This window comes from Condylura cristata, unplaced genomic scaffold (genome assembly GCF_000260355.1).
Source record: "Condylura cristata isolate star-nosed mole 26May11 unplaced genomic scaffold, ConCri1.0 scaffold00002, whole genome shotgun sequence".
NCBI lineage: Eukaryota > Metazoa > Chordata > Mammalia > Eulipotyphla > Talpidae > Condylura > Condylura cristata.
This window is the reverse complement of record NW_004567103.1, coordinates 17928460-17955399: the sequence shown is the minus strand read 5'-3', so window position 1 is coordinate 17955399 and position 26940 is coordinate 17928460. Positions and strand designations below refer to the sequence as shown.

Genomic DNA, 26940 nt, shown 5'->3' with positions numbered 1-26940 from the left:
AAATGTGTGTTGAATGTGAAAAAACAATAGCATACTATATGTATATATATATTATATATATATTATATATATAATATATATTAATATTATTAATGATATATTAATATACACACACACTATGAACATAATATTGTTCTGTCCTACCTTCTAAAATTTGCTAAAGAGTTTAACTACAAAATTTTGACGGGAAATCTCAAGGTTGTGTTGACCTGATAAACTACTTTTACTCTTTAGAACTGTCTAATTATTTCATTGGGACTTTTTTTTTTTTTTTTTCATAATCTATTGAGTGTCAAACTAAAAAAAGTAAGTTTTAATGGGCTGTCATCTGACTTAGGTTCTCATTTACACTTACCAGGGACAGGGCTTCCATCATGGCCTAGGGTTTATATCTCAACACTAGCACTACGTAGGCCTGAGTTTGATCCCTGGACAGGGAACTATCTCACATCTGCACAGCAGATTTCTCCAATCTCATGCACTTGTTCTTCTTATCAGTGTATTTCAGGAATCCACCTGGTCTACTCTCCATTATGTCTCTGGGGAATCCCGCCTCACCTCCCGCCCACATCTGGTCCACGTCCCAGCTCTTCTACACATAAATAAATAAACAGTAAATTTAACATTGACTAATTTATTATAGAAAATAAACTTAATTGTTTTTAACTAAATTGATCATACAATAAATAAAGTAGTCTCAGATCATCTTCATTACCCCCTAATAAAGTTTGCCATAATGGTTAAACAAGTAGCTCTTGAGGGCAGCAATTGGCTTACAGGCCTAGATTGATCTGTTTATTTAAATCAAGTTTTATGTGTGTTTGTGTGTGTTTTCTTTTCAGTTTCCTATGGTTACTTACTTAATGGAAGGACAGAGTTGAATAGTTGCCAGAGAGATCATATTGTACACAAATCTTGATAATTTAGTCTCTGGAATTTTAAGCAAAAGTTTGCTGACCCCTGCTTAAGACTTTAAATATAAGAACAAAGCATTTCCAGAGAAGAAACTTTGTAAGTTATAGAGTAAATTTTGAAATTCTAAATAATGTTAATAATGGATTCAGTGATTGCCTGGGTGACTATACTTACATCCATGAATTCCACATTGGCTTTAGGACCAGTTGTTTCATTAAGTATCTTAATAGCCACAGGAATCTTCACTGTTTCTCCTTCAGGTACCCAAATACCCTGTGGAGACAAATCACATTAAATGTGTATTAAACATATTAAACATTTATACCAGATACAAAATTTGATTTGACAACTGAACCCTAATAGTTCCTTAGAAGATAATTTGGAAGGCACCTATTCTTACATTCAATCAATATTAATAAGCATTTGTTGTTATGTAAGTTATCAGTAATATCGTCTGTATTATTATCTGAAGACAATAATACATATTGTCTTATGCATGCTGTTTTCAAGATATTTACACTATTATAAAATTTAATTTGTGTTCATGAAAAAGACTTTAATAATATAAAGACATTGAAATAAGAGAGAATAAAATATTTGATTTGGATGACATCAACTTTTCATGAATTTGAGAGGGCTGTTGTTTCCTTTGAAAATTAGAACTGAGCTAATTAATGTGAAAGGTTCTTTTCAACTGTAACTTTATCTCATTATTCTGTAGTTAAAAAATGTTATAATGAATATTATTCTTTATATTTAGATTCATATACATGTTCCTAAAGTTCATACTAATTTAACAAATAATATTTAAGGTGATTATTTAAAAATTAGCATCCAATGTCAAGTGTTAGAGTGTTGAATATATACTAGTCTATATTACTATATAGTTCATATAAAGGACTTTTATTATCTTTGAAACAAAATAGAGTGTTCAAATTGGCCATTGTCCTCTCTTTTGAAACATATAATTGCAACATCATAATCATTTATAGATTTGTAAAACAATGTTACCTCAATAAAAATATAAAAAAAAGAAAATAATATAACAGGTTAAAAAATTTATTATTGGAAAACAAATTTGGTGGAATCTGAGTAAAGTACAATAATAAACTAAATAAAAGACTTCTGGTCTGTTCAACCATTCAACCATTTGAACAAAAACAATGATTTGAATAAAACATACAGTGAAGTATAGAGTAGTATAGAGTATAGAGTAGTATAAGCTTTTTTTTTTTTTTTTTTTGTATTGTGTCAAAAGAACACAAACAAATGAGGCTATATGGGAAAAATAAATAAAAAAAATAAAAATAAAAATGGATATTTTAATATATTGTCATTGACATCAAATGAGGCAACTTTTAACATTCAAATCAAAGGAAGAAGATCGATTGTTCTTGAAAACAAGCTTCTACTTCTGAATTGTACTGCTATGCTAAAACATACATATTTGTGTTGCCAAATGTAATAAAATGAGAGGATATCTCAACACAAGATTTAGTAAAAAGTCAAAATAATAAAGAAAATGCCTTTAACATTTACAAGATGAATTTGTACCTAGATCAAATAGAGAAATCTATGTACCAAAAGAAAAATATCAATCAAACTTGCCATGGTATAAAATATGAAAAAAAAATACTAATGTAGAAATGAGGGAACAAAAAGCCAATGATCCAAGTTCATATTTTCGCACTAATGGTATATAGTGAAAAAACATATTTACCATTATTCAATAAAATAACCACAGAGTGGTTAAAATTAAAACATTCCTAGAGTAAGTAAGTTTTTGAAATAAGAATACATCTTCAGTGTGAATGAATTTTACTGCTTTTTAAAATAATTATAATTACTTATTTTCTAGGCCCAGTCAGATAATAAAACTCTGCTGATACCCACAATATTGGTTAAAATCTTTTATACTTAAACACAGTTTACCTCTAGTTAGGAGGAAAAATTAACCAAATTATCAGCTATGCTAACTTGCACTTCTGTCATCAAGAATAATTAGAGCATAAGACAGTATGTCCTAACAACTAATATAGTGATTAAAGCTTAGGTCAATGATATTATACTCTACGCAGAAAATTCATATATATTTAAGGAATGTTCATACCTATTGAAGATTTGTAATTAAATGTCCAAATGGGTGATTTTTTTTTTTCCTGCCAAGGTCCCTGAGTTATAAGGTAGCATCTTTAAATATATAAGGATAAATAATTTTAAAATGACCCAAGGTTGAGGTATCTTTAAAATGGAACTACTTTTTTTTCCTAGCATAACAGAGAGAAAAGAAATTTTGTGAGCATACAGCAATTCTGAGGTTAAAAAGGTTAAGTCTGCTTAGAATAGTCTTATTTAAATTAGATGCTTAGCTAATTCTGAACTTAATTTAACAAAATGTGCATTATGAAATAAATTGGGAAATTTTTGTACTTTGTTCTTAGAACAAGTTATATTTTTAGAGAGTTGGATTATTTTTGAAACACTCGGAGAAGAAAATCAAGGCTCATATCATAACTATGAAATTTTTATGTTAAAAACTTGTTTTAAACTATAAAAAATGAATATTTTAAACCATAAAATTTCTAGGATCTGATATATTTTAACAATTTTGCTTGTAAAAAATGTAGAGTTGCATGTAATTTTCAGAGTTATATGAAACCACCAGAAAAATTTTTGGAATCATAGTCATGAACATTATAAGAAGAATTGAACACTAACCCATCACAGTTCTTTATTCCTGCTATTTGCTATTAAAAGTAAATTTCACCACAATTAACCTTGAGTTTGGCCTCTGAACTGATCTTGTAATTAAGCAAAATAAGCAAATATGTACATGCCATCATTTGAGAAATAACTCTTATTAAAAACTTATGATGTCACCCTTTCCTTCTATCCGACCAGACTTTCACAAAGAAATGTACTTTTTTGTTTCTTTGCACATATGATGAGGACATCAAAACTGGAAGTCATCTGGTTATCTTTTCGGTCATATATTACCATGTAAGCAAAACACGTTTTCGGAGCCCATGTTGTTCAATAAATGCATCAGGACGTTTATGTGAAGTCAAATGAAATCTGCTAAGCAGGGGCCTGAAGTTGGGTAAAGCAGAAAAAGAACAAGGATGTTGCACATTAACTCCCCTTCCACTTCTGCCCCCAGGACTGCCTGGTGTTTCAAGGAGCACGGTGTAGGGGGCATGGGTAATAGGCTAGAGTTGGGGAGCTAGGTATTTTGGGTAAGAGTTAAGTTTGCAAAAGGGGAGATGACATTGAAAGGAACTCAGAAACTTTGTTTCAGTACCAGCGTTTTTTGTCTTTTCCTGACTATAGCTTGTTCAAAAAAAATTAATGAATACATCTGTGCAATGACTTCTCAACACTATTAAGTTTCCTCTCTGAATCTTAAAAGGATATTCAGTTGACTATCACAATTACTGTAGTTATTATTAAAAAAACAAAAAACTCTAGAACAAAATTTACAATAGTTTTTTTTTTTTTTAAACTTACTTTATAAACAGTTCCAAAAGCCCCCGAACCAAGTACTTTTACTCTTTTGAGCTCAGTTTCTTTCAAAATCCGAAGTTGAGCTTGATTGGGTGCTGTGCCACTAGGAGTTAAAGGTTCTACCAACTGCAAAGCAGAAGGAATACAGGTGGTTATACACCATTCAATTCAACAAATCAACGGATTCTTCATCTTTCTTTCTTACATATACAAAATTGCACACACGTACTTTTCCTTGACCGTATTTTTTAATATCAACCACTCGCCATATATTTAAGCCTTTCTTTCTCCTTTCATGCTCTTTGCCTGGGTGAACACAAGTAACAAATGTGAAACTCCCTGAGACATACTAGTTTAGGGAATTTAACACATAAAAAAATAAAACATAGCCCTCTTAGCACATAATATCTCTCCGGAAAGCTAGCACGAACATGTCGAGCTACAAAAGAAACCAGTACAATGCCACTAACTCAGGACAGTGATTATAACTGTAATGAAATTTCCATTTCCCTAGAACTCCAGATGATACCTGCCTATGATAATGGTTTTTGAATATATTTGAAATAGAAAGGCCCTACATTACCTTCCAGGTCAAATAGTTCAAAGGAATTGATTCTATATCATAAATAAAAGTTAAGAAATAAGAAGAAATACAGCAATCAAGAAGACATGAGATTCACTTGTTTTTGCTTCCTAAAGGACAGGCGGAGGTCCAAAGAGTGAAACTGGGGTGGCAAACACCAGACCTTGAGGTAGGCCGGGTGCAGTCAAAACGAATCGAATTATTTTAAGAATTTCAGATAATTGTTTAAATATAATTTGGCCAACGCGCATGGATAAGCAGGGAGTAGGTATGTGAGTGGCAGCCTTCAGCCAGTCTGAGGTGATGAGCCTTCAGCCAATGATCATGGACATGAGAAAAACTGGGGGACCAAAATGTCTACGTGCTATGGTTAAAATTCTGCCTTTTCATCTCTGCTTTACGAGAAAACGGCAAGTAAGAGAAACAAGTTTCTTCTTCTATTTTTTAAAGTCAAATTTAGGAACAAAACACAGACACTTCCCTTGCTCTTTCACAGTATAAAGAAATAATTAAAGGCTGTTCCCACTCAAATTGTCTTAAAAACCACCCCAAGTATTTTAAAATGTCTGTTCACAAGGCTAAGTACGCGATGGCCCTCTTGTTTGGTTATTATTATCATGCTTCTGTGAACATCACAGTCTACTTAATTAGCTGAAAAACATTGAGTATAGAGAAGTACAGTGATAGTAAAAATTTTGCACAGATGTGGAAAAAAGTCAATATACCTGGTCTATTTTCTAAGAATTTGACAAACTTATTTTCAAATTTACATTGTAAAAATGAATTACATTCAAATCACATAAAAGAACTTCAGAAAGAATCACTAAATTCTTAGCTAAATATGGAAAAGATGCCCCCGCAGAAATCCCTCTTAATTAAAAGCAGCTCTGTTGCGCAGGTTTATTTGGTAGATTTTGATGTAAGTACTATATGTATCAGTAATTTCTAAACATATGTGGGGGCAGGGTTCAGCACTTTGGGCTAATACATTTATGGTTTGACCTGTACTATGCCATCATCTCATCTTTATAAACATTTTTAAAGATTATTTTTATTTATTTATGCATATTAGAACTGGGGCATAAGCCAGAGGTGTGGGGGTGAAAGGATTCATCAGAAACAGATCAGGCAGCAGAACAGGCAGGTCTAATCAAGTACATTGCTGAGGGGAGCACTGGGCAACACAGGAGAGGTCTGCTGTGCCATGTGGGTCAGCTCCCTGTCTGGGGATGGAATTTGTCCTGCAGTGGCTGGAGAGAGCTTCATAATGCTGAGACTTAACCCCTCAAGCCACCTCATCTTTTGAAACACTTTACTCCCTATGAGATGCTTAGAGTTCTGCACTTTCTTAGGTATCCTTTAAACAGTTTTATAATCACATTTTTTTTTCCCAAGAGCTTAGGTGTTAAACTAAGATCCTTCTAAAGGAGGATCTTTAGAAAGAACCAGTGTGGGTGAAAGAGGATTGAATTTAAATTTGTAGGTTTTTTAGATGACTGCCGTCACTCGTAGGATTAGAAAGAAAGCAATTTACCCCCGTGGCTCCAGGTTTCTCATTTGTTAAACAGAAGATGTAGGAGATTGCTTAAGGATGATACGGGATATAGCATAAATAGAACACAGATGGCAGGCTGTTGTGGTCCTGAATTTCATTCTTCAAAACCTCACGTCTCCTTAATACATTTTCTAATTAAAGCATTTATCAAAACATCAGTCCCACAGTGCACCTTAAAAAGTATATATTGAAAAACAATATATTTTCTACTTCCATACATAACAGAATATAGACAATCTGGAATGAAATGATTTGGTGAAAGCTTATCAACATTAAGTACAATCCAACAATGGATTACATATTAATAGATTTTTCACCTTTGAGGCACATTTCTAGATTTAGTATTAACAGATATAAATTGATCCTTTTAAGAACTCCTCTTTTATTCAGATGGTAGAAAATCATAGATTATTTATTCTAATGAGAGAAAGGTGGCAATTCTATAATTATCTCATTTAGTCCTTAAGTGATAACTTTCTATAAAAAATAAAATATGCTTATAAAACTAATCATGTTTACCTACTAATGAAATGACAATTTGGAGGGTAGTCTTAGAAAACACCATGATAACTAACAAAACTCGTTTCATAGTAATGAGACTTTAATTAAGAGACTGAATTTCACTTCTATTTATTTAATCACAAGCTGAGCCAAGTCTTCATTTTCTCTCCCACTGCAGTTTACTTTACTTCTCAGACTTCTATAACTGCCCTGAACTAGCCACCAGGGAGATTTCTACCTGCCTCCAACATCCTAGTTACCTATGGACATATGCCTAGTCCTGACTCCATACTTCATAGTTAACTACGAACATAAGCATAGTACATGTCTTGTGTTGTGTCCAAACTTTTATTATGTGCCACAATGAAAGTGGTCAAGTTGTTCTGTAAAAACCAGTTCAAGTAGGGATCACTATTATGTCTTCCCTAGGATATAATCAATCACCTTTCTAAGGTTCCAACACTTCTTGATGAGATGGAACACTAATTTCAGATAACTCCAATCCTGAGAAAGTACCTTCCTACATAAAAATGTAAAGTAGCTTCACACAATTCTTTATTTAGTTTTGAGTTCTCTAAAGAAATGAACTAAAATTTAATGCATTATCATCATATGAAATTTATGAATGAATGCATATTTCCACTCCTGTTGGTACTAAGAGGAAAAGTCAGACCATCATGCTGACTATGGGAAAGAAAGAAAATCCAGGGAAGGGTTAATCTCAGAACACAATTGCTCTAAAATGCTCTTACAGACACAAGTATGTATCAGGAGAAAGAGGAAGGATGCAAGTTGTCAAGGAACTGGTGATGCAAAATATTCTGTATTTTTTTTTTTCAGTAACCCATACAGTAAAAACTATCAACTTGCATGCTAGAAAACTCAAGTGTGGTAGTATAAAAGAAATTATAATAATACATGGACAATTTACATATTCACAATAATCAACATGCAGAATATTAAGTGCATCTCATAAATTTGTGTGGTAAAAGCTGTGTGGTTACAACACTAAGCTTTATCCTCTAAGCTCAGTCTTTCACTGCTGGTATAATGAGATCATTGACTACTAATTTAATACCCTAAAGAAAGCATAAATTAGTTGCTATCAGCTTTTATTTAGAACCAGAAAAATTCTGTCTTCCTTACATCCCTTTAACTCTACTGCTCAGGTACTTTGTACCCAGGCATTATCTAGTTCTGCTGTTAAGATGATACCTGCCAGTAGCATGTCCTCTGATTTCTCCTCAACTTTGTATGACTTCCTATGAAACCAAGAAACCTTAAGCATGTTTTGAACACATTTTCACTCCGAATAAAAAACAAGCAAACAAAAAACTGAGTTACCATCACACATTTCTAAACCTTGTGAGAATCCCTATATACAAAAATAGAAGGAAAAGCACTTCACCTCTGTTTCCAGGAATCTTCTCAAGGCTCTTTTCTTTTTGATACTCTTCCTTCTAACATAAACTGCAAATGTCAGACCCACAATGACCAGGATGAAGAGCCCACCAATGACTCCAGCTGCAATCAGAGGAGTCCTGTCAACCAGATGGGGAAAAAGTAAAGAATGAATAGGGAAAAGACAAGGGCACGGGACAGCGATCATTCAAATATATATCTATATAGCAAAATCTAGTCCGTTAGAGAGAGGCAAATAAAAATGCATTAGGACTGTTACAAAAATGTTTTTCCTGGTATGGATAGTATTTGTTTTTGTTTTAGCATTGTTTGTCAATAATCAACCATGCATATATAATTGGTCTTTGGGGATGAGTAGCCACAGCATGCCATATAATGAGATGATGCAAAACTTGATAGCAGAATGAAGAATGTATGTCAAAATATTGGTACATAAGCTGTTTAAATGGTCTTAACCTTATTCTAACTATACATATAGAGAAATAGTTTGAAAATATTGTTGCAGCACATATTATTTTTAGCATTTTCTCTAATGCAAGCTTTCTCAACAGTGGCACTATTGACATTTTGCACTTGATACTTGGATCTTGTGGGGTACAGTCTTGTGCATAGTAGGGTACTTAGCAGCATCCTGGCCCTTCATTCACTACATGCCAGTATTCCCCTGCCCTCTAGTCATGAAAATATCTCTAAATATTGCCAAATCATCTCCACTTTAAAAACACTAAAATGAAAATGAGGGGTCTACAGGGCCATGAACCCCACACCTCCAGAATACAGGGGTACCAAGAAGAAAGCTGTACTGCCAGAATTGTTATCTTCAAGTCTAGTAAGGGCAACCTGACAGGAGAATGAGTACAAGAAAGAGAAAGAATTGGGTCATGCAGGTTTTCAGAGCTGTGATGACAGGAGCAAGTGTTAATATAAAAAAATGGTTATGGAAAGCATCACATACCCATAAAAGAGGAGTGAGCACTAAGTGTTACATACAAAGACACAAAGTACCAAAGGGATTAGGAGAAGTCTATCAGGAGACTTTAATTCTCAAAATGTTTCTTCAATGTATTGTTAGCAAAATATAATTTTGTTATTTCTTGATCATTTCTTACTGTTTACATTATTTCTTTTTTCCTTTCTTGTGGATTAAGAGTTGTTCAATAGCAGATACAAACTGTCTGTGGTCAGAGTTGTTAAATATATTATTTCATACACCATAATAAGTAGCCCAGAGTAAACATACAGGTGCCATCCAATACATACTTGACTATAAGCAATAATATATGCCAAGATTAAAAGATAATTCCCTGAATATCTATGCACTCTTTAGTAAATTATGTCTTATGTTCATATTTTCTGAAGATTCTACTCCATACAGTGATTTTTTTTAGAAAAGAATTATTGTAGATATATATAAATTTTCTTCAAAGTCATCAGAAATAATGATAGCTAGCTAGCTGGTGATCCTAAGTTTATACAGTTAAAAAAAAAAACTCTTGAAAAATACCTGTGCAACTCTATAAATGAAATCATGTCTTTTAAAGATTATACTGTCATAAAACTACAGCAAACCTTAAAAAGCAGTTCATCCTAAAGGTTGTTTTCCTGATAGTTGAAAGCACAATAGCATGTTGAAATGTTGCTATAACTCAACTAGATTTTCCTAAATGGAATTTCTCAAGATATAAAAATCTATGCTAAGAAAATTAAACTGCAGTGCGGACACATACTCATCATTGAGATGTGTTTTGGTGAGTATAAGACCATATTTTTGTACACACCCGTTAAATATGTATTTTAAAAATATTTTAAATTTTCAACCTGAGGCATACTTTTCAGTTTAGATGCATAATATATCACTGAAAAAAAATCTACTATAAAAAGGGTTATATTTTCACTTCCTTTACCTGATCTCATACTACAATAGATTTATACATGATGGAGAACAATGCCCCGGATTTTGTTAATACAGATTTCAAACAACTCTAAACTTTCTCTGCTTACTTATTTCACAAAAGAATACATTGCACACATATATGAAAATGTGTCAATGTCACTGTAAATCAAAAGAAAATGCTTAATTTTGTTCTTGCTGTTTTTCACTTTAAGAAAAAGAAAAGAACTCTCAGTGGAAAAGAACAAAACCCATCTTTTCATCCAATTCATGTAGATATCAACTGTCATGTCATTACAATTTAGACTGGCAATGGTAATGAAAATAAAACAATAAAACTTCATTTGACAATACTTTTCATATTTTTCTAGTTAGTATTAACTTTCATTTATTTCCCCACAACAGTTTCTTGGTTGATATGGATTTTTTAACTTTTTAAAAAAAAATCTTACCAGTCTGAAGGAATGGTAGACTTACAAGCAACCTGAAGAATTGAAAAAACAAGTTTCTGTATTTAAAAATTATACACAAGGCCCTACCTGGTGGTGCAACAGGTAAGGCCTCTGCACGGCAAGCTAGCCGCAGCTGCTTACATGCAAGTTGAATCCTCGGCCCCGGAGGTAACCCACATGGCACAGCAGATCTCTCCTGACCATGTGCTGCTCCCCTCAGCAGTGTACTTCACTGATCAGTCTGTTCTCCCCACTCTGTCTCTGGTGAAGCCTCTCACTGCCCCTGCACCTCTGGCCTGTACCCCAGTTCTGTATGCATAAGTAGATAAACCTTTAAAAAATTATACACAAATAATTTTGTGGTATACTTTAAGGTGAAAAATTCTTCAGATTTCAGGAGAAATTACTCTTGAAAAACAAACTTTTAAGCATAAAGAAGCAACTTGTTAAACCAAGAAAGGGAACATTGTATAAGACAGCTTGGGTGTTCTTGTAAATAAGTGAAATGTCCAAAATAAGGCACTGGTCTTGTGTGAGAAGACTTAGCAGTCATGACAAGCAGATATGAAATGCAATACTCAATTAGATCCTAGTTTGGAAAATTCAACTATAGGATATTATTAAGATAATTTGAGAAGTCTGAACATAGATTGAGTAGTAGTATGACATGAATATCTGCTGGAACGAACAATCACCATGAAATAGAAATTTATAATAGGTTACAAAACAGTGGGAATTCAGAAATTTAATTTCTAATTCAACTATATCTATATACCTATATCTACATATCTATACACACACTTATATGTGTGTATATGTGTAAAAAGATCTGATACACAATAGGCTATTTATATTTTAAAGATTTATTTTTATTTATGCAGACAAGAACTGAGGTTAGGCCAGAGGAGTGGGGGTGGGGGGGGTGAGGATTCACAGAGACAAAGCAGGGAGCAGAACAGGTAGATCAGCTAAAATGTACTGCTGAGTGGTCAGTGGACGGGACAGGAAAGGTCTGCTATGTCATGTGGGTCAGCTCCTGGTCTGGGGACCAAAGTCACGCTACAGAGGCTGGTAATAGCTTGATAGTGCTGACATTTTAATCCCTGTACCACCAGAGAGATCCTACAATAAATTATTATTGGTAGGTGTCACTTCATAGTATGGTTATAGTGTTCTTATTTTTTGTACCTTCCTACTGTGCATTTTCTCATACTCTACAATGTGTATTTCTTTTGAAATACAAGTTTATTAAATTTAGAGAAAATTATATTTGCCTAAAAGTTTAGCTTTATAATTATGGCCTTTTCCTTTTTCCTTGAATATTTACTTTGCACTCGCAATTAAGACTTAAATTTACTATTCCCTGTCCACTGTTAGAATCTAAGTACTTCTGCATTTACTTTCTATTCATTATAATTTAATGTATCTGAGACATTTAATTACCATTATGTTTCTTACAATTAACATTATGCTTTATAGAACAAACTCAATCTTTTAATTTCTTATTCTGCAATTTTCATGATACCTAGATGTTTGAAGGTGTAGGACAGATGTTTATTTTTACTGATAGTTAATATTTAAATCTTTACGTATCTTTATATAAAGAAAATATAGTTATTTCAGTTGCCTCTTTTATTTTCTATAAATCTCTTTTAGGTTCAATGCTGGCCAACTAAGCTAAAGTTCTCAAAGAGAATGTTTTCCTCTTATATGTGTGTCAAAGGAATCTCTAAGATCCAGAATCAAGACATTATTAATGAGATCATAGGGGTCAAATACCAAGGGATCTAGAATAATTTACAATCCTTTATCTGTAAGAGGGGCAGGTATTGTTTGTTCTTTTGTCCATTTATTAAAAATGGCTGGGATGCTCTAGAGTATTAAAGGTAGGACATTTCATGGGCCAAATGATTTGGAAATAGTATCATGAAACTGATATCTCTCCATTACTCATAAAAAATAATACAGTAAAGATTCTGCATCACAGAAGTACTGGCTAATTTATGTAAAAGTATATAATTGGATTTTCATAATTTCATTTAAAAGTTTAGCAACAACACAGTATATTGCATTCTATTGCCTTGAATGTAATTTCCTGTCTTAAGCAGGTAATGATAAGAGTGTATTTCCCTATACAATTATTCATATGACAATATGTATTGTTGTGAATCATTATTATATTTGAACTATGCTATTCCTCAGGGGAGAATATAAGAGGTGAGTGAATACATGGAGCCAGCTTCTAGAAACAAATAACTATTCTTCTTCACTTTATGAGCCAATCATGAAGAGAGGTTAAATGTATTCTACACATTCTTCTTTCCAGATACTGGATCATTTCATTTGTAATCTATTTGCTTCATAATTAAAACATAAATGTTTTTAAAACAATTATCTATAATTTTCAAAGGCAGACTATCTTATTAATTATATATATTCATATGTGTGTATATAAGTGCACACATGCACACATATATATGCATATACATATATATATATACACACACATATTAATGAGACACACATATACATATATGTGTGTGTTTATATATACAGATACATATATAGATAGTGGTATTTTCTTTAAAATTATAAACTTGGTAAAACTGGTATTTTGATTAATATAGTCATTGCAAAGAATATTAACTTTATGACATTCTTTTATACCTATTTCACATAAAACCGTAATTTTAAATTTATACCATCGGTATGCCTTTACTAATTTCTTGAATATAGAATGAATTTCTATTAAAGATAAACAACCTGAAGTCCTGTGATACACAGATAGTAAATGAAATAATTTGCAACTAACAGTATTGATTCTAATTAGAAAGCTCCACTTTGAGTTTTTAAATTAAATTAACAATTTGAAGAGTGTCACCAGGATTTATTGGATCACATTAGAGTTGCTTTACTTTTATCAAGGAACACTAAAGATTAAACTGAAATTATTTGAAATTTACATGGGCAGAAAAAATAATCAAAAACTATGAGCTAGTCAGATCATTGCAACAGGTTTATTTGCACAATGACATTTAAGTAAAATCATACCCCTAACATTGTTATTTTGCATTTACTTTTCAAATCTGCATGATTTTCCATAATAAGGGTATTACATGCTAGAAATGCCTTTGAAGCAGAATAATCTGAGTTTTAATTATGTGCCTGCTTCCTACTCGTAGTGATTTGTCATCCCTCTAGCAAATAACTCAACTTGGAAGCATAAATTCATTCTTTAGCTAAGGCAGTAAAAGGAAATACAAGAGAGGACTACCTATTCTTTCATTCCTGAGATCTGATAAGTTTGCCTCTAGATCCTGTCAATATTATCATTAAACCAAGCCTTTATCTAATGGTGAATCATCTGCCTCCCTTTGGCCTGGACAACTCATTTGTACACATGTATCCCATTACTGTCAAACATCCATTAAGTAAACAATAAATCAAATGTTTATCCTAACTTTAGCCAATTTGTAGAATGTAGGATAACCTAGCTTATTAACTAACAAATCTGGGTGTGTGCGTGTAAATAGACACCCAAATATTCATATAGGTGTTATAACAAGAGCAAATTTTGTTTGATCAGAAGATAAAAGAAGATAACCATTTTCTATAATAGATATTCATGTAATTTAATATTTCATAAATTACACATGTAATAATCTCCATACTCATGCTGTTTTTTACTAAAAATATAACTAGGTAACAATGACTGTCATTTGTATCCTATCTTCCTTATGAAAAATCTTATAATGACCATCAACAAAATGTCTAAGCCAATGTCAAACTTTAAATGCATCCTTAGCAAAGCTTCCCATGTTTTCTAATTTACATTTGCAATAAGAAAAGTGTAACTAATTAAGAGCAAATTGCCTCTACTTGAAAGAAATTTTTGGAGTATTTTGTTAACTTTGGAAATAATATTTTTGGTAATTTATCAACTGTGTAAGTTGTTTAAGAAAAACAAAAGTTCAGTTAAACTAGGAGGAATGAAAGTGTTGGCTGCTATCATATACTCATGGATGCTAGAGCACACACAGTATCCCTAACAATTCAATTCCAATGAGAAAAAAATCTAAGAGATATGAAAATATCAAATATAGTATATCCTGATACTGGGGAAATATTCCTTTTCATAAATATAAACATGAGATGTTTTAGGTTTTACAAGCTCTATAAATTACCTGGGCATCAAACAATCTAAATAGACTGGCTATAGAATTTTCTATTCCAAAAGTAATTGTTTAACTTAAAATGTCTTTTCATATACATGGTGTATTTTCACAATAACTATGCTCTGTAGATCTTCTAACCCCCATATTCTAAAAAAGCTCAGCTACTTGAGTAAGGTCAAACATAAGCAGCACTACTAACATTTTACATCTTAGAATCTCAAGTCCATTAATTTTTTAATCTATATCATGCATCTTTCTGGAGATCCATTTGAACAGATAAATATAATTCAGCATTTTTTCTCAAATACCTGTTTTATACTAGAGAATATAAGATGCAAATACATTTATTTTTAATAGGCACTTTGATATGATATTTGGTTATCTCTTACTACAGTAATTCTCACTGTACTGTCATTTTATCTACATTCCTATGTTCATTGTAGCTTAAGTATATTAAATCCCTTACGCCCTTAGGGACATTTGTAAGTTATATTATAGCTTCATTTTATTTGCTCAGTGAGAAACCATTTGGAGTTTTTTTTTTTTTTTGAATTACAATCTTAATTTAAGAATTTCCTTTAAGAATAGCAAAGACAAGCAGTATTTATCAACTAGTGACAATGCCTCCTGTAGTGTTATTTTGTTCAGCCTTCCCCAAAGCAGTTCAGAATCATAACAAGAGAACTTGGAACACTGGAAATATTGAAATTCCCCAGAAGAAAATTTAAGGGTTATTGCCTAGGGCAAGGTGAGCCATATTAACAGTTTTTAGGCCCCTCTTACAAATTGTTTTTATTGTGACCCAGAATTATACCTTCTCTAAATATGACACCTCTTTTTTAAATTAGTAAATGAAAATTATTTGGGTCTACAGTAAAGCAGACATATATTGACAGTTATACTTTTTATTTTAGAAAACCTGGGATATTAGAGTATGTCTCTATTCTTTGATTAGGAAGCAAGGCTCCTAAGTAAATTATACATATAACTAGAAAAGTAAGAGCTGAAGTAAGTGAATCACAGTATATACTTCCTTTTGCTAAGCATAAACTTTTCACATTATCTCCAATAATTTTCCAATACGTGTTTCCTATTATTCTGTAAAAGTATTAAAAGGTATTTAATTCTTAATTTAGACAAACCATTAGAAAAACATGCAAATATAACTTTATTTGAATTCTAGGATTAACTTCTAAGAACAAATTCTAATCATTTTATGGTAATCCTTTTCTTCTCTTTAAAGGTATCTATGGGATTTTACTTGTAATTTTGTTTACTATTAGTCAATATCATTAATGTCACTATTACTAGAACATTTTCATCCTCACCTCTGTAGATATAATGCATTTAATGATATAAACAAAATGTTATGAACATTAATTACAAAATAAATGTCCATTATGTGCAACCCCATCATTACAGTAAACTTGATGATCTGAAGCAATGAGACAAAGGGTTAAAAAAAATGAAAAAGCTCTAACAACTTTAATTATGTTACCTAACAGATTTGTTCAACACATTAAGGAAGTTCTTAGTTTCATAGTAAACAAGGAAATATTACATAAGCACTGCTCTATAAAGGAAAGTGGGAAGTAATTAATTATTATAGGTAGCATTCTTTGGGGACAGCTGTTTTTCTTTACCTCAAAATTTCCATTCATTTTAAGCAGAAATCTGTGTTGCTATCAGAGATTATATTTCATTAGCAAACTGCATCTCTCTGTCTTAAAAAGCATAAAGCCTCACAATTTTGTCATCTTCATTGGGCAGAAGTGTTTAAAATTAAGCAGTTGTATCTTCAGAGTATTCACAAGTCAATTAATTTGCTAGTTTAGCTTGTTCTCTTTAGATGCAGTTCTGATAAAATGCCTTTGAATTCTTTACTACGCTTTCTAGACACCTTGATCCTTGCTTTAGACTAAAAGCATTTCTTTTAACAAAATATTTCAAAAGTAGGTCTAAGAACTGCCCTTCTTAAGAAATATCACTCCCCATTCAGAGGATGTTTGCTATTTATTTTGTCTGCTGGACACCTTGGTTCCTTCTTACAGGGCATTCACGTGCTAAGAGGGCATTTGGGAGTATCAAACATTTCTTAAGATTTGGATGAAGTGTAATGAGAGAAGACTCTGAAAGGCAGGCATAGTGGTAGAGATAATGTGAGAAATGTGGACAACTGTCTAGGATCCCTGAATATTTCTTGCAAGGCTAAAGAACAAAGCTACTTTTACTAGGTGTTTTATATGTGTTATGTTAAAATATTATTCCAATATTTGGTTCCTTTATACATTCCTAGATTAAAATAGGTTGAATGATTTCTAATTATTCTTTCTTGGGGTCATTTCTATTTTCAAATAAATTATAATTCCTATGAGACTAGAGACAATCATACCTATTTGTTTTTTTATTGCTCTATGTGCTCTAATTATATTCTCTAAAAAGATGCCCAGTTACTAGTATTAAATGAATCAAATAGCAAATGGGATATTTTTTATAATATCTCTATTCACTTGATTTAGTAGTGGATCGATTGTTAAAATAGCAACCTATGTCCTTTGTAAATAAACCTAGCTGCTCACTTTATTTCTGCTGTCTTGAGTCTTGAATTAATTCCTATCACATAATTTACCTCAAACTTTCCAATACATCAGACCTTCTCATGGTTACCAATAGCTTTCTTGGTGTCAAATCAAATATTCATTTCTTAGATCTATTCTTAACCAACCATTTTGAAACATTTTCTACAAATAATTGTTTTCCCTTTCTAAAACACTGTCTTCCTGTGAGCTTTATCACACCAAGACTTCTAGTTTCTCCTCTATCAATTAGGCCTTTTTAGCATTTTTGTTCTCTCTCTATTTCATTTATCTCCCTTCCCTGTGGATTTAGGTGGCTCAGAGAATTTTATCATTGGATTTCTTTTCTTCTCTACTTATATTTACAGAACAGATCTGAAACCACCCATCTCTACCTATGTAAGGTAAGAATCATTCGATCTTCAATGCAGACCTCTCCTCTGAATTCATATATATTCAATTTCTACTTGAGGTTTCCATAACATATATATTCAATTTCTACTTGAGGTTTCCATAACAGTTTAAGCCAGCAATAAGCTTACACAACACATAATCATACTCTTTCTCAGTATCCCTTTCTCATTTTCTTGGCTATGATCTATACCTTAATAAATATTTTTTATTTCAAATTAATCACATTTACTTCTAACCTATCCTAAGTACCACTGACTTCCAGTTCAATTTATCTCATCTAGAAATTCTAGAATTAAGTTGAAGCTTTATGGGTATTATTTTCATGAGCAAGGCATAATTTTCTAATACCTTTATGAAAGGACAAAGATATATGTATATAATCAGAAGTTAAAAGTAAAATATGGCATTAATATTTTTTTAAAGTATAAATGTAAGTCTTTTAACTGCTGTAATCACACCATAGATGTTGTTATGTTTATTTGGAGGCTAGTTTATTGTTTAATAAAAGAAGCACTAAATAAATGTTATGTAAACAAACAACTGAATGCATAATTTTATTTTAAATTATCCTTGAAAAGCACATTAATCCGTCAATTTTAGAACTTCCTTTATTATTTAAGCTTAACATAAAAATAATTTTTAAATATTTTGAATGAAAAAGGGATTTATTTAATGCTTCTCTGAAATGAATTTGGCATGTACTTAATATTTGCATATACCTGATTTCAAAGTAATATGTGAGATAATATTTTCTCCTAAAAAAGTGAAGTTAACATCAGACCAATTTTCATTTTGTTTGAATGCTGTAGCTTAGCTTGTCCCTTATCTCACCACACTGTGGGAAGGTCCCAGACTGATTAAGTCAACTATCAATCCTAAATTCCTTCCATTTTTAAAAAGTGAAATAACTCCCCCAGGCCTCTCTGCATCTTGGTGTGAACAGAGAGCAAAAATATGACCAATGAGAAGAAAGCAAACACTGGACAGAGAAACTCTAGGCATGATCAGGGTCAGGGAGTTGATGGAGCATGTCCCTTTACTACTGTCCTTGGTTCTCACATTGAAGGTTGCAATAGCCATCTTTCTACAAAGATGGAGATGAAAAATAATAGCATAGCATATGCTACGGTGATAAAATCTCTAGACCCACTGGCAACAGTTCCCTCATGTCTAGAATTCTGTTAGTAAAAGAATAGTACATAATATTGTTCAAGTTACTAATCAACAATGATATTCAGAACCCTATGTAAGGGAGGTTGGAAGGGCAGAGTTCCAAGCATGCTTTGATAAGAAATCTGTAGAACCTAATAATGCTTTGCACTTTCTCATTGTTTGTTTTTCCTACTGAACTCAGGAGGTGGTAAGTTCAAGGGCATTCAGTGGGGGTCAAAGAGAGAAAGGATTCAACAGAAGTGCTTGCAGCAATCATCATGGAAATACTCTGTCTTATTAGTCTGTTGCATCATTTCCAAATAAACCCCATCAGTTGTTTCACTAGCTGAATGCCCTCCAGTTGTTTTACTAGCTTACTGCCCTTTGCAGGTGGAGAACAGTAATGACAGACTATGTTACTTAGAGCTATGTCCAGATCGTCCACCTTTTCTTGTGTTTCTTGCACTTTTAACTATCAAACACCTTATTTCCACATAAGCAGATTTTTAAGAACAAAAGAATAAACTAGTGGCAATTTCTTTGCCAGTTATAAGTTAATGAGCTTGTGTTGCCATTTTGTATGCTTAATTATCAGTCTCTCAGTCATTCACGGGGCTTCACCTACATCATTATTGACTGAACACTTATTAGGTGGGAGGAGAAAGTGGATACCCTCTAATTTTACAAGTTACACTGAGTGGAAGCTTTCAAAAATGTCCTCAAAGATATAACTTATGAATCCAGGAATTTAAGTATGTTAAAATGAACAGCATGTTCATTATCATGCATTCTTAATTAGTGGCAATATTCAAAAGACGTAAGATACTTTTCTACCTTATGAACTTCAAGCATATAGTGTTCTGGACAATCAGTAAAAAGAACAGAAACAAAACAAAACCAGAGCTCTTCATTAGCATTTAACTTGGCAAAATACGAATACCCAATTTTTTCTAATTTTGGGTCCATAGTAGATTGGAAGTAACCCAATGGGAAAAATGAGAGGCTGTGGCTGTTTCTGTCTATTCTCTTTTAAAATAACCACAGAAGACTTGGAGCAAAGACAAACAAACACTCCTTTAAAAAGGCTTTTTGGTCATTGTACCCTACTTTAAATAATGCTTTTAACATGGAATAAACTGCTTTTCTAATCTAAGGGGAGTTTTATTGTAATCAAATTCACAAAAACACAATTTAAACATCAAATAACAATGTTTAGTAATAGAACATCTTTTTAAACATATATAAAAGCCCAATTCTTAATTAAAACAAATTTCTAATTATGGGGAAACCTTTTTTTTTTCTAAAGCAATTGCTTAGGATGTTATGATTCTACAGATGTTCTAAATACAGATTTAGAGTAACCATATAATGTAAAAGAAAAAAAATCCAACCTAAATCAATTCCAACAATACTGAAATAGCATAAGAATACTTTGCCTGAAACCACTTCATTTACATGCAGGGGACCCATTACTACTAAGGAAAATAAACCTCACATCTATATGAAGGCAGAGTCTCTTCTTACCTACTGCATTCACTTTTCAATCTGTTATTTCTCTGTTATATTTATATTACAGAGATAATGTATACAATTAACATTAGGCTATATTTGACTGTATAGATTATGGACACCTTGGAGAGCATATTTTTAAAATGCCTTTGTTTTATAAATGGTCATTAGGATATAGTATAAAAGCAATATGAAACAAATATAATAATTCCTTTTAAATATCTTGACTGATATACTCTCATTCATTTTATTATTCTCAGTTTTTCAAATTATATGTCTAGTTTTTCATCTGGGATATCAGTTAGGCAAATTGTTTCCCTTTACTTATAATCATGTCAGTTAAGTTAACACAAAATTTCAGTTTTTCTTCAGGCCAACAGAGGTGAGAACATAAGGGACCAGTTAATAGCTCCTGACTTCACTCTCTGGCACTGAAAGTGTCACTGTATCTTCTTGGGTATCTTTTGGGACTTCTGAGTATGTTAGTATTTCAGCTACTGGCTGAAGCCAAATATCTAAAACAAACAGTAAACAAACAAATACAATTATAACTGTATCTTAAAATTACAGGAAGTGGGTTCAAGCTTGTAAAATTCATGCCAGTTATTCTTTTTACCAGATAATGATGTCCTTAGTCATTAATAGAGAGAATGAGAGAGTTAGAATGAGGATGAGAACAAGAAAAAGAGAACAAGAAAAAGAAAAGGGAGTAGTCTATAGTCTTCAACATCATTACAACTTAATGAATTACATTTTATATTTTATTAACTAATGATATATCAAAATAATTTAAAGGATTAAAAACATCCTATGTCTTATTGAAATTTTAAAGATGTGTATCTATCTAAAATTACTTAAAAATCAGCACTTTGAAAGAAGATTAAATTAAGTCTTCTCTAGACTGCATGCTTTCTGATATTTACAGTACTGGTTAATTGATGTGATTATTATGTATCAGCATTTTACAATTATCACAAAAGTTATAAAAAATCTGTTGATTTCTCAGAACACATAGAATATTGTTAGATTCTGTTAAATATTTAAAAGTTTCCTAATACTAAGTTCACTGGTGTAACAAAGTACAGCCTGTTTTTTGTTGTATGTAAAAATAAAATAGGGTGACCTTCAGGCAGATACGTGGAAAGTAAAACATTGAAAAATATTGATAAATTTTTAGTTTATGTCAAAATATTTAAGTGCAAAAATTAGCACAGTTTTTACCTGAATTTTATTCTAGACCATAACTCCCTCAACACACACACACACGTCAAAATACACCCTCCACTTTTTTTTTTTTTTAAAGATTTATTTATTTATTCATATAGAACTGGGGTACAGGCCAGAGATGCGGAAGGTGAGAGGATTCACCAGAGACAGAGTGGGGGGCAGAACAGACAGATGGACGAAGTACACTGCTGAGGGGAGCAGCGGGCGGGTCAGGAGAGGTCTGCCACGCTATGTGGATCTCCTCCAGGGCAGGCGGGAATCGAACTCATGTGGAAGTGGCTTAAGCTTCTTAATGCAGTGCTTTAACCCGCTGCACCACCAGGGAGGGCCCACACCCTCCACTTTTTGAAAAGATAATTTCACCTACAACTTCAGAGAAAATATAGAACTTTAAATGTAAACTCCATCCATCTTTGTCTTTCCATTATCTGCATTTTTCACTATCATTACTTATTATCTCCTGATAAAACAAAATAGGGGATATTTCCATCCCCAAGTCTAACCCTTTCACATTTCTTTGCCTCCTAATTCCTCTTTCTCAGAAAGCTGCTATAACTAATGATTTCTTCTCTCTCTCATATTTCCCACCTTTCAGTTTCTATCAAGTCTTCCAAAATAGATTCTGATTTCATCCATCTTCAAAATTTCCTCTTGATAATATTCCTTCTCCATTATTTCCCTATCGATTTCTTTCCTTTATATGTAAATTTCTCAAAAGATAGAAAAATCTTTGTATTTCTCTGTATGTTCGCATTTCCTACTTTTATTTCATGTATACATAGAGAGACTTTCTTATCTGAATAGTAAATTTCTCATTTAATATCACTAGACTCTGTTAAAAATCACCCTAAAAACTAGACTCAGGATAAATTTAATATTCCACAAGTGCCACATCTCACTTTATGTTGCCAACATTGTCCAATTTTGCTAGTCAAAAAATGGAAATAATTACCTAGTTTCTTCTTCTAATTCTCTTATTCAATTAGCCCAATAACCAATCTTAAATTTGAATTTTTCTTTTTAATCTTACAATTTCTTGACATCTCCATCCAATTTCCTAGCTTCCCAATTCCTTTATTCTCAATAGTCTCAGTCAAACATTTCCATTCATTATACTAAATACATCTTTTAATACATGATTTATGCATACAGAACAGGGGTACAGACCAGAAATGCAGGGGTGGTGAGAAGATTAACCAGAGACAGAGTGGGGAGTAGAAAAGGCCAACTGACAAAGTACACTGCTGAGGGGAGCAGCAGGCGGGTCAGGAGAGGTCTGCCGTGCCATGTGGTCACTTCCCGGGGCAGGGATCGAACTTATGCTGAAAGGGCTTTAGCTTCTTAGTGCTGTGCTTTAATCTGCTGCGCCACCAGGGAGGACCTATACTGAATATTTTTATGAACAGTTCCTGTGATCTTCTCAGGGTGTTAATTTCAAGCACTCTAATTTGGGACCAGCAAACCCTCTTCCTTCAGCTCTCCCTCTTGGATATCTCCATTTTGGCAACACAGGATAATACTGAGGACACCATGAATTGGTCCTACCATCTTTTCATTGTACATCAACCTCCCTGCATGCCATCTTGCGTCATTACTCAGCACTCAGCATACCTTTAATGATTCTTTGCTTTTGCTTTTTTTTTTTTTTTTTTTTCATTTATCTAACTCACCCATCTCTACTGGCAGGAACAACTTTCATTAGCGTAAACCCAATTCAAGTACCCATACCTACATTTAAAGAAAATTAATGTCTATATAGACTACAAAAGCACTAACTGGCATTATTCTAATTTATTATTAAAACCTCAAGTGACCCATCAATATCACCTAGTGGACCCACTCCACTTCTAGAATGATGGACCTCTATCTTTAATAAACTACATAAATGTTCAGTTTCTTTCCATTGCCAATATTGTATAAGTCAATTTAGTATAAGTTGGTGACCTCATCTTACATTTCATTTAAGGAAAATGTAAGTTATGAACTCCCCCATAGTCTCACCGTCAAATCCATTATCAACCTGCATATTCAACTACATGCCTTGAATTCCTTTCAGTTACAATGGTTCTGCAATAAATAATTGCTCTTTTCTAAAGGGCCAAATTTTACACTTGTGTACTGATGACTAAAGAAAATTTTGACTGAAATTATTAATTACCTCCTGGAATATAATTTTCTATTTCTTTGGAATCATTCCCATATGCTTGTAAACATGTCATATTTTTAAGTTAAGCAAAACAAAAACAAAATCCTCTATTAATGGTCTCCTTCCTTTGCAGTATACCTTCTCAAAGCTTTCTCTTTACAATTTGTCTCCATGTTTATCTTTCCCCTTTCACTTCTTAACCCACTTTAATATGTAAAACATTTTATTCCAACAAGCCATTTCTACCTTTTTAAAAAGGATTCAGTCATAGCTTGCATCTTATTAAATTAAATGGCCAATAATACTATTTTTAATTATTATTTTTGCATAGAATATCTGGGATATAGGCCAGAGCTGCAGGGGAAGGGGAGAGAAGCTGAGAGGTTTCAATGTAGACAGAGTGGGGAGCAAAACAGGAGAATCTATTGAAATACACTGCTAAGGAGAGCTGTAGGCGAGACAGGAGAGATATCGTGTGCAAATGTGGGTCAGCTCCCTGTCCTGGGGTGGAAATCAGGCTATTGTGGTTTTAGCACTGAACCTTAACCCCTAGACCACCATGGTGATCTCTGCTTTCTGATCAGCATTAGATACAGTTTTATACCCCTCTCTTGTTAACTGGGTTCTAGAAGCCATTATTTTCTGGGTTTTGCTCATACCCCACTCCACTATGTCTCAGTCTCCTTTGCTAGAATATGTTCTTCTCTGCTTTGCCCTTGAAAATGGAATAACCTAAGGCTCATTCCTCAGGGATTTTCTTTATCTATACTTTCTATCTGGAATCTCATCCAATATTATGGATTTAAATGTTTGATGACTCAGAATTTCTTGTGAGCTGCAGAGTATCATATACGTAAGTATATATATATATGTATGTATGTATATATACATATATATACATACACATAAACAATGTATGTATAGTATACATAGACTATGTATACTGTGTGTAGGTATACACACATACATGCATACACACATACATATATATCCTCCCAACTTCTTGATTTAGATAGCAAATAACTTTAGCCATCTCAAACTTATCATGGTTCCAAGTGAATTTTTATTTTCCCATAAAACTGTGCAGTTCCCTTTTCAATCTGTTCTATATGGTTATGCCATCACATTTTACTCACTTACATCAAAAATCTATGTATCATCCACTACAATTTTATTTTCATGACCACCCCACAGCATCCAACTTATAATTACCCACATCATAATTATCATGCAACTATCACATATTAACTGATATTAAATACTATTTTCTTTTCCATGCTCTGAATATTATATTGAGTAGCATGTTAGTTTTCCTTGCCATTATGTCCTCATGGAGTAAATTCAGTGAATATTTACTGGCCAATTACTGATCTATGGTATATATGGAAGAATGTGGTTTGTTTGTTTTATTTGACTGTACAGCTGTGGAAAGGATTTCTATGGCAGAAGTCACTTTTTGTCTTTAGCAAACAGAACCAAGTGATACACAATCTAAGATTCACAGTCTACCCTCTGAACTCATCACTACTCTCAATCAACTTCACCCAATCCCACAAATCCTCCAATATGAATTAGAGAGGAAAAGCTGGAGGAAGGCCTTGCAGCAGCCTAGTAGTATATTAGCTTTTATTTTGTTGCTAAGTATCCATAAAGTTCAGATTCTTCTTTCAACATTTGATTAATGTGGTAGCACGCCGGCATTCAGGTTTGATGGAAGCAGCTCTCATATGGAACTATAGTATTTTATTTAAGAATTTATAAGTTACTGCTACTTTAGAAAAAAAGGTAAAAACTCAGTCTTTTTTTTTTCATAAATGTCTTAGCTGTGGCCCTGAAATATTTAAAATATAACAATGTATTTATATTGCAATTCCCCTATAGGGATACTAAGCTCATAGGGAATATTGTTCTATCCCTACCATGCAATACCAGATGTATTACTAGATTAAAATATGCTAGGAGAGAATAAGCATTTTAAAATCGTATACACTGGAGGAAGGCTTAATAGGTAAAAATTAGGACAAAGGGAAAGAAAATGGATGAAACTGTTTAAATAGGCTATATAATATGCAATCATCATCATCTTAAGAATCTTTCTTAATTGTTCTTCCACTTGGGAATCAACCTGGTAGAAAGGAAGAAATGTCTTCAGAATCAATCAGAAACACTTGTGTTCAAATCTTTGCTCTACCACTTACTAGCTGGGTGATTTTCTTTGTAAATTGCTTAATTACTCTGAATTTGTTTCCTCATTTGAAAAATTATGACAGTGATATCTACTTCTGTATACTTATCATGGAAATTAAATCTGGTAATATAGTGTACCTGATAGTTGTATGTTAGGATTTTTTTTCAGGATGGAAAAAACAAACTCTTAGTTAACCTGAAGATTTTGGATGAAAGCAATACTATTATGGTAAAGAATTAAGAGCTGGTGTTTGGTTTACTATTGGTTTACTATTCTTTCTATTCTTATGTATAGAACAAAGGTACTCTTTAGGACTTGGTATTCAGAGTTTCATGAAAAAAAAAAAAAACAGATTTTGGAAATAGGCTTTGCTTTGCTTCCAACATGTAAACTTTTTATGGTAAGAGCTTTTGTTATTGTTGTTTTATTTTTAGTCTACTAAAAGTAACTATAATTATTCCATAAATGACTTAAGCATATGGAATGTTTTAGTCTGGGCAGAGGAACAGAATGCCATAAAAATTTCAATGGCTACAAATATTCAAAGTTTATTAGAGGTGGGTTTCCCTTCCCTTATCATTTATTCTTGAGTACTGAGTTACTGTGAAAATACAAAGAAATTTTATTACTTTGGATTTGAGGGTGGTTGGTAGCAGAGAATGAAATCTCTGTGAGAAATTTCACTGGTAAATCAAAGTGCTCTCTGTTAATTAACTCCTGCCTACAGATA

At 32.6% G+C, this 26940-nt stretch overlaps 1 protein-coding gene across 4 annotated transcripts in view; it reads right to left on the bottom strand.

The window, feature by feature from the left end:
* Positions 1–26940, bottom strand: part of ERBB4 (erb-b2 receptor tyrosine kinase 4) — a 942163-nt gene that overhangs the window by 197575 nt on the left and 717648 nt on the right. For all 4 annotated transcript variants that reach the window (XM_004674330.2, XM_004674332.2, XM_004674329.2 and 1 more), the window contains exons 17-19: positions 8467–8599; positions 4423–4545; positions 1090–1188 (exon numbers count right to left, since the gene is read on the bottom strand). In XM_004674330.2, the coding sequence (XP_004674387.1) occupies positions 1090–1188; positions 4423–4545; positions 8467–8599 (355 nt within the window). The remainder of the gene's footprint in view (positions 1–1089; positions 1189–4422; positions 4546–8466; positions 8600–26940) is intronic.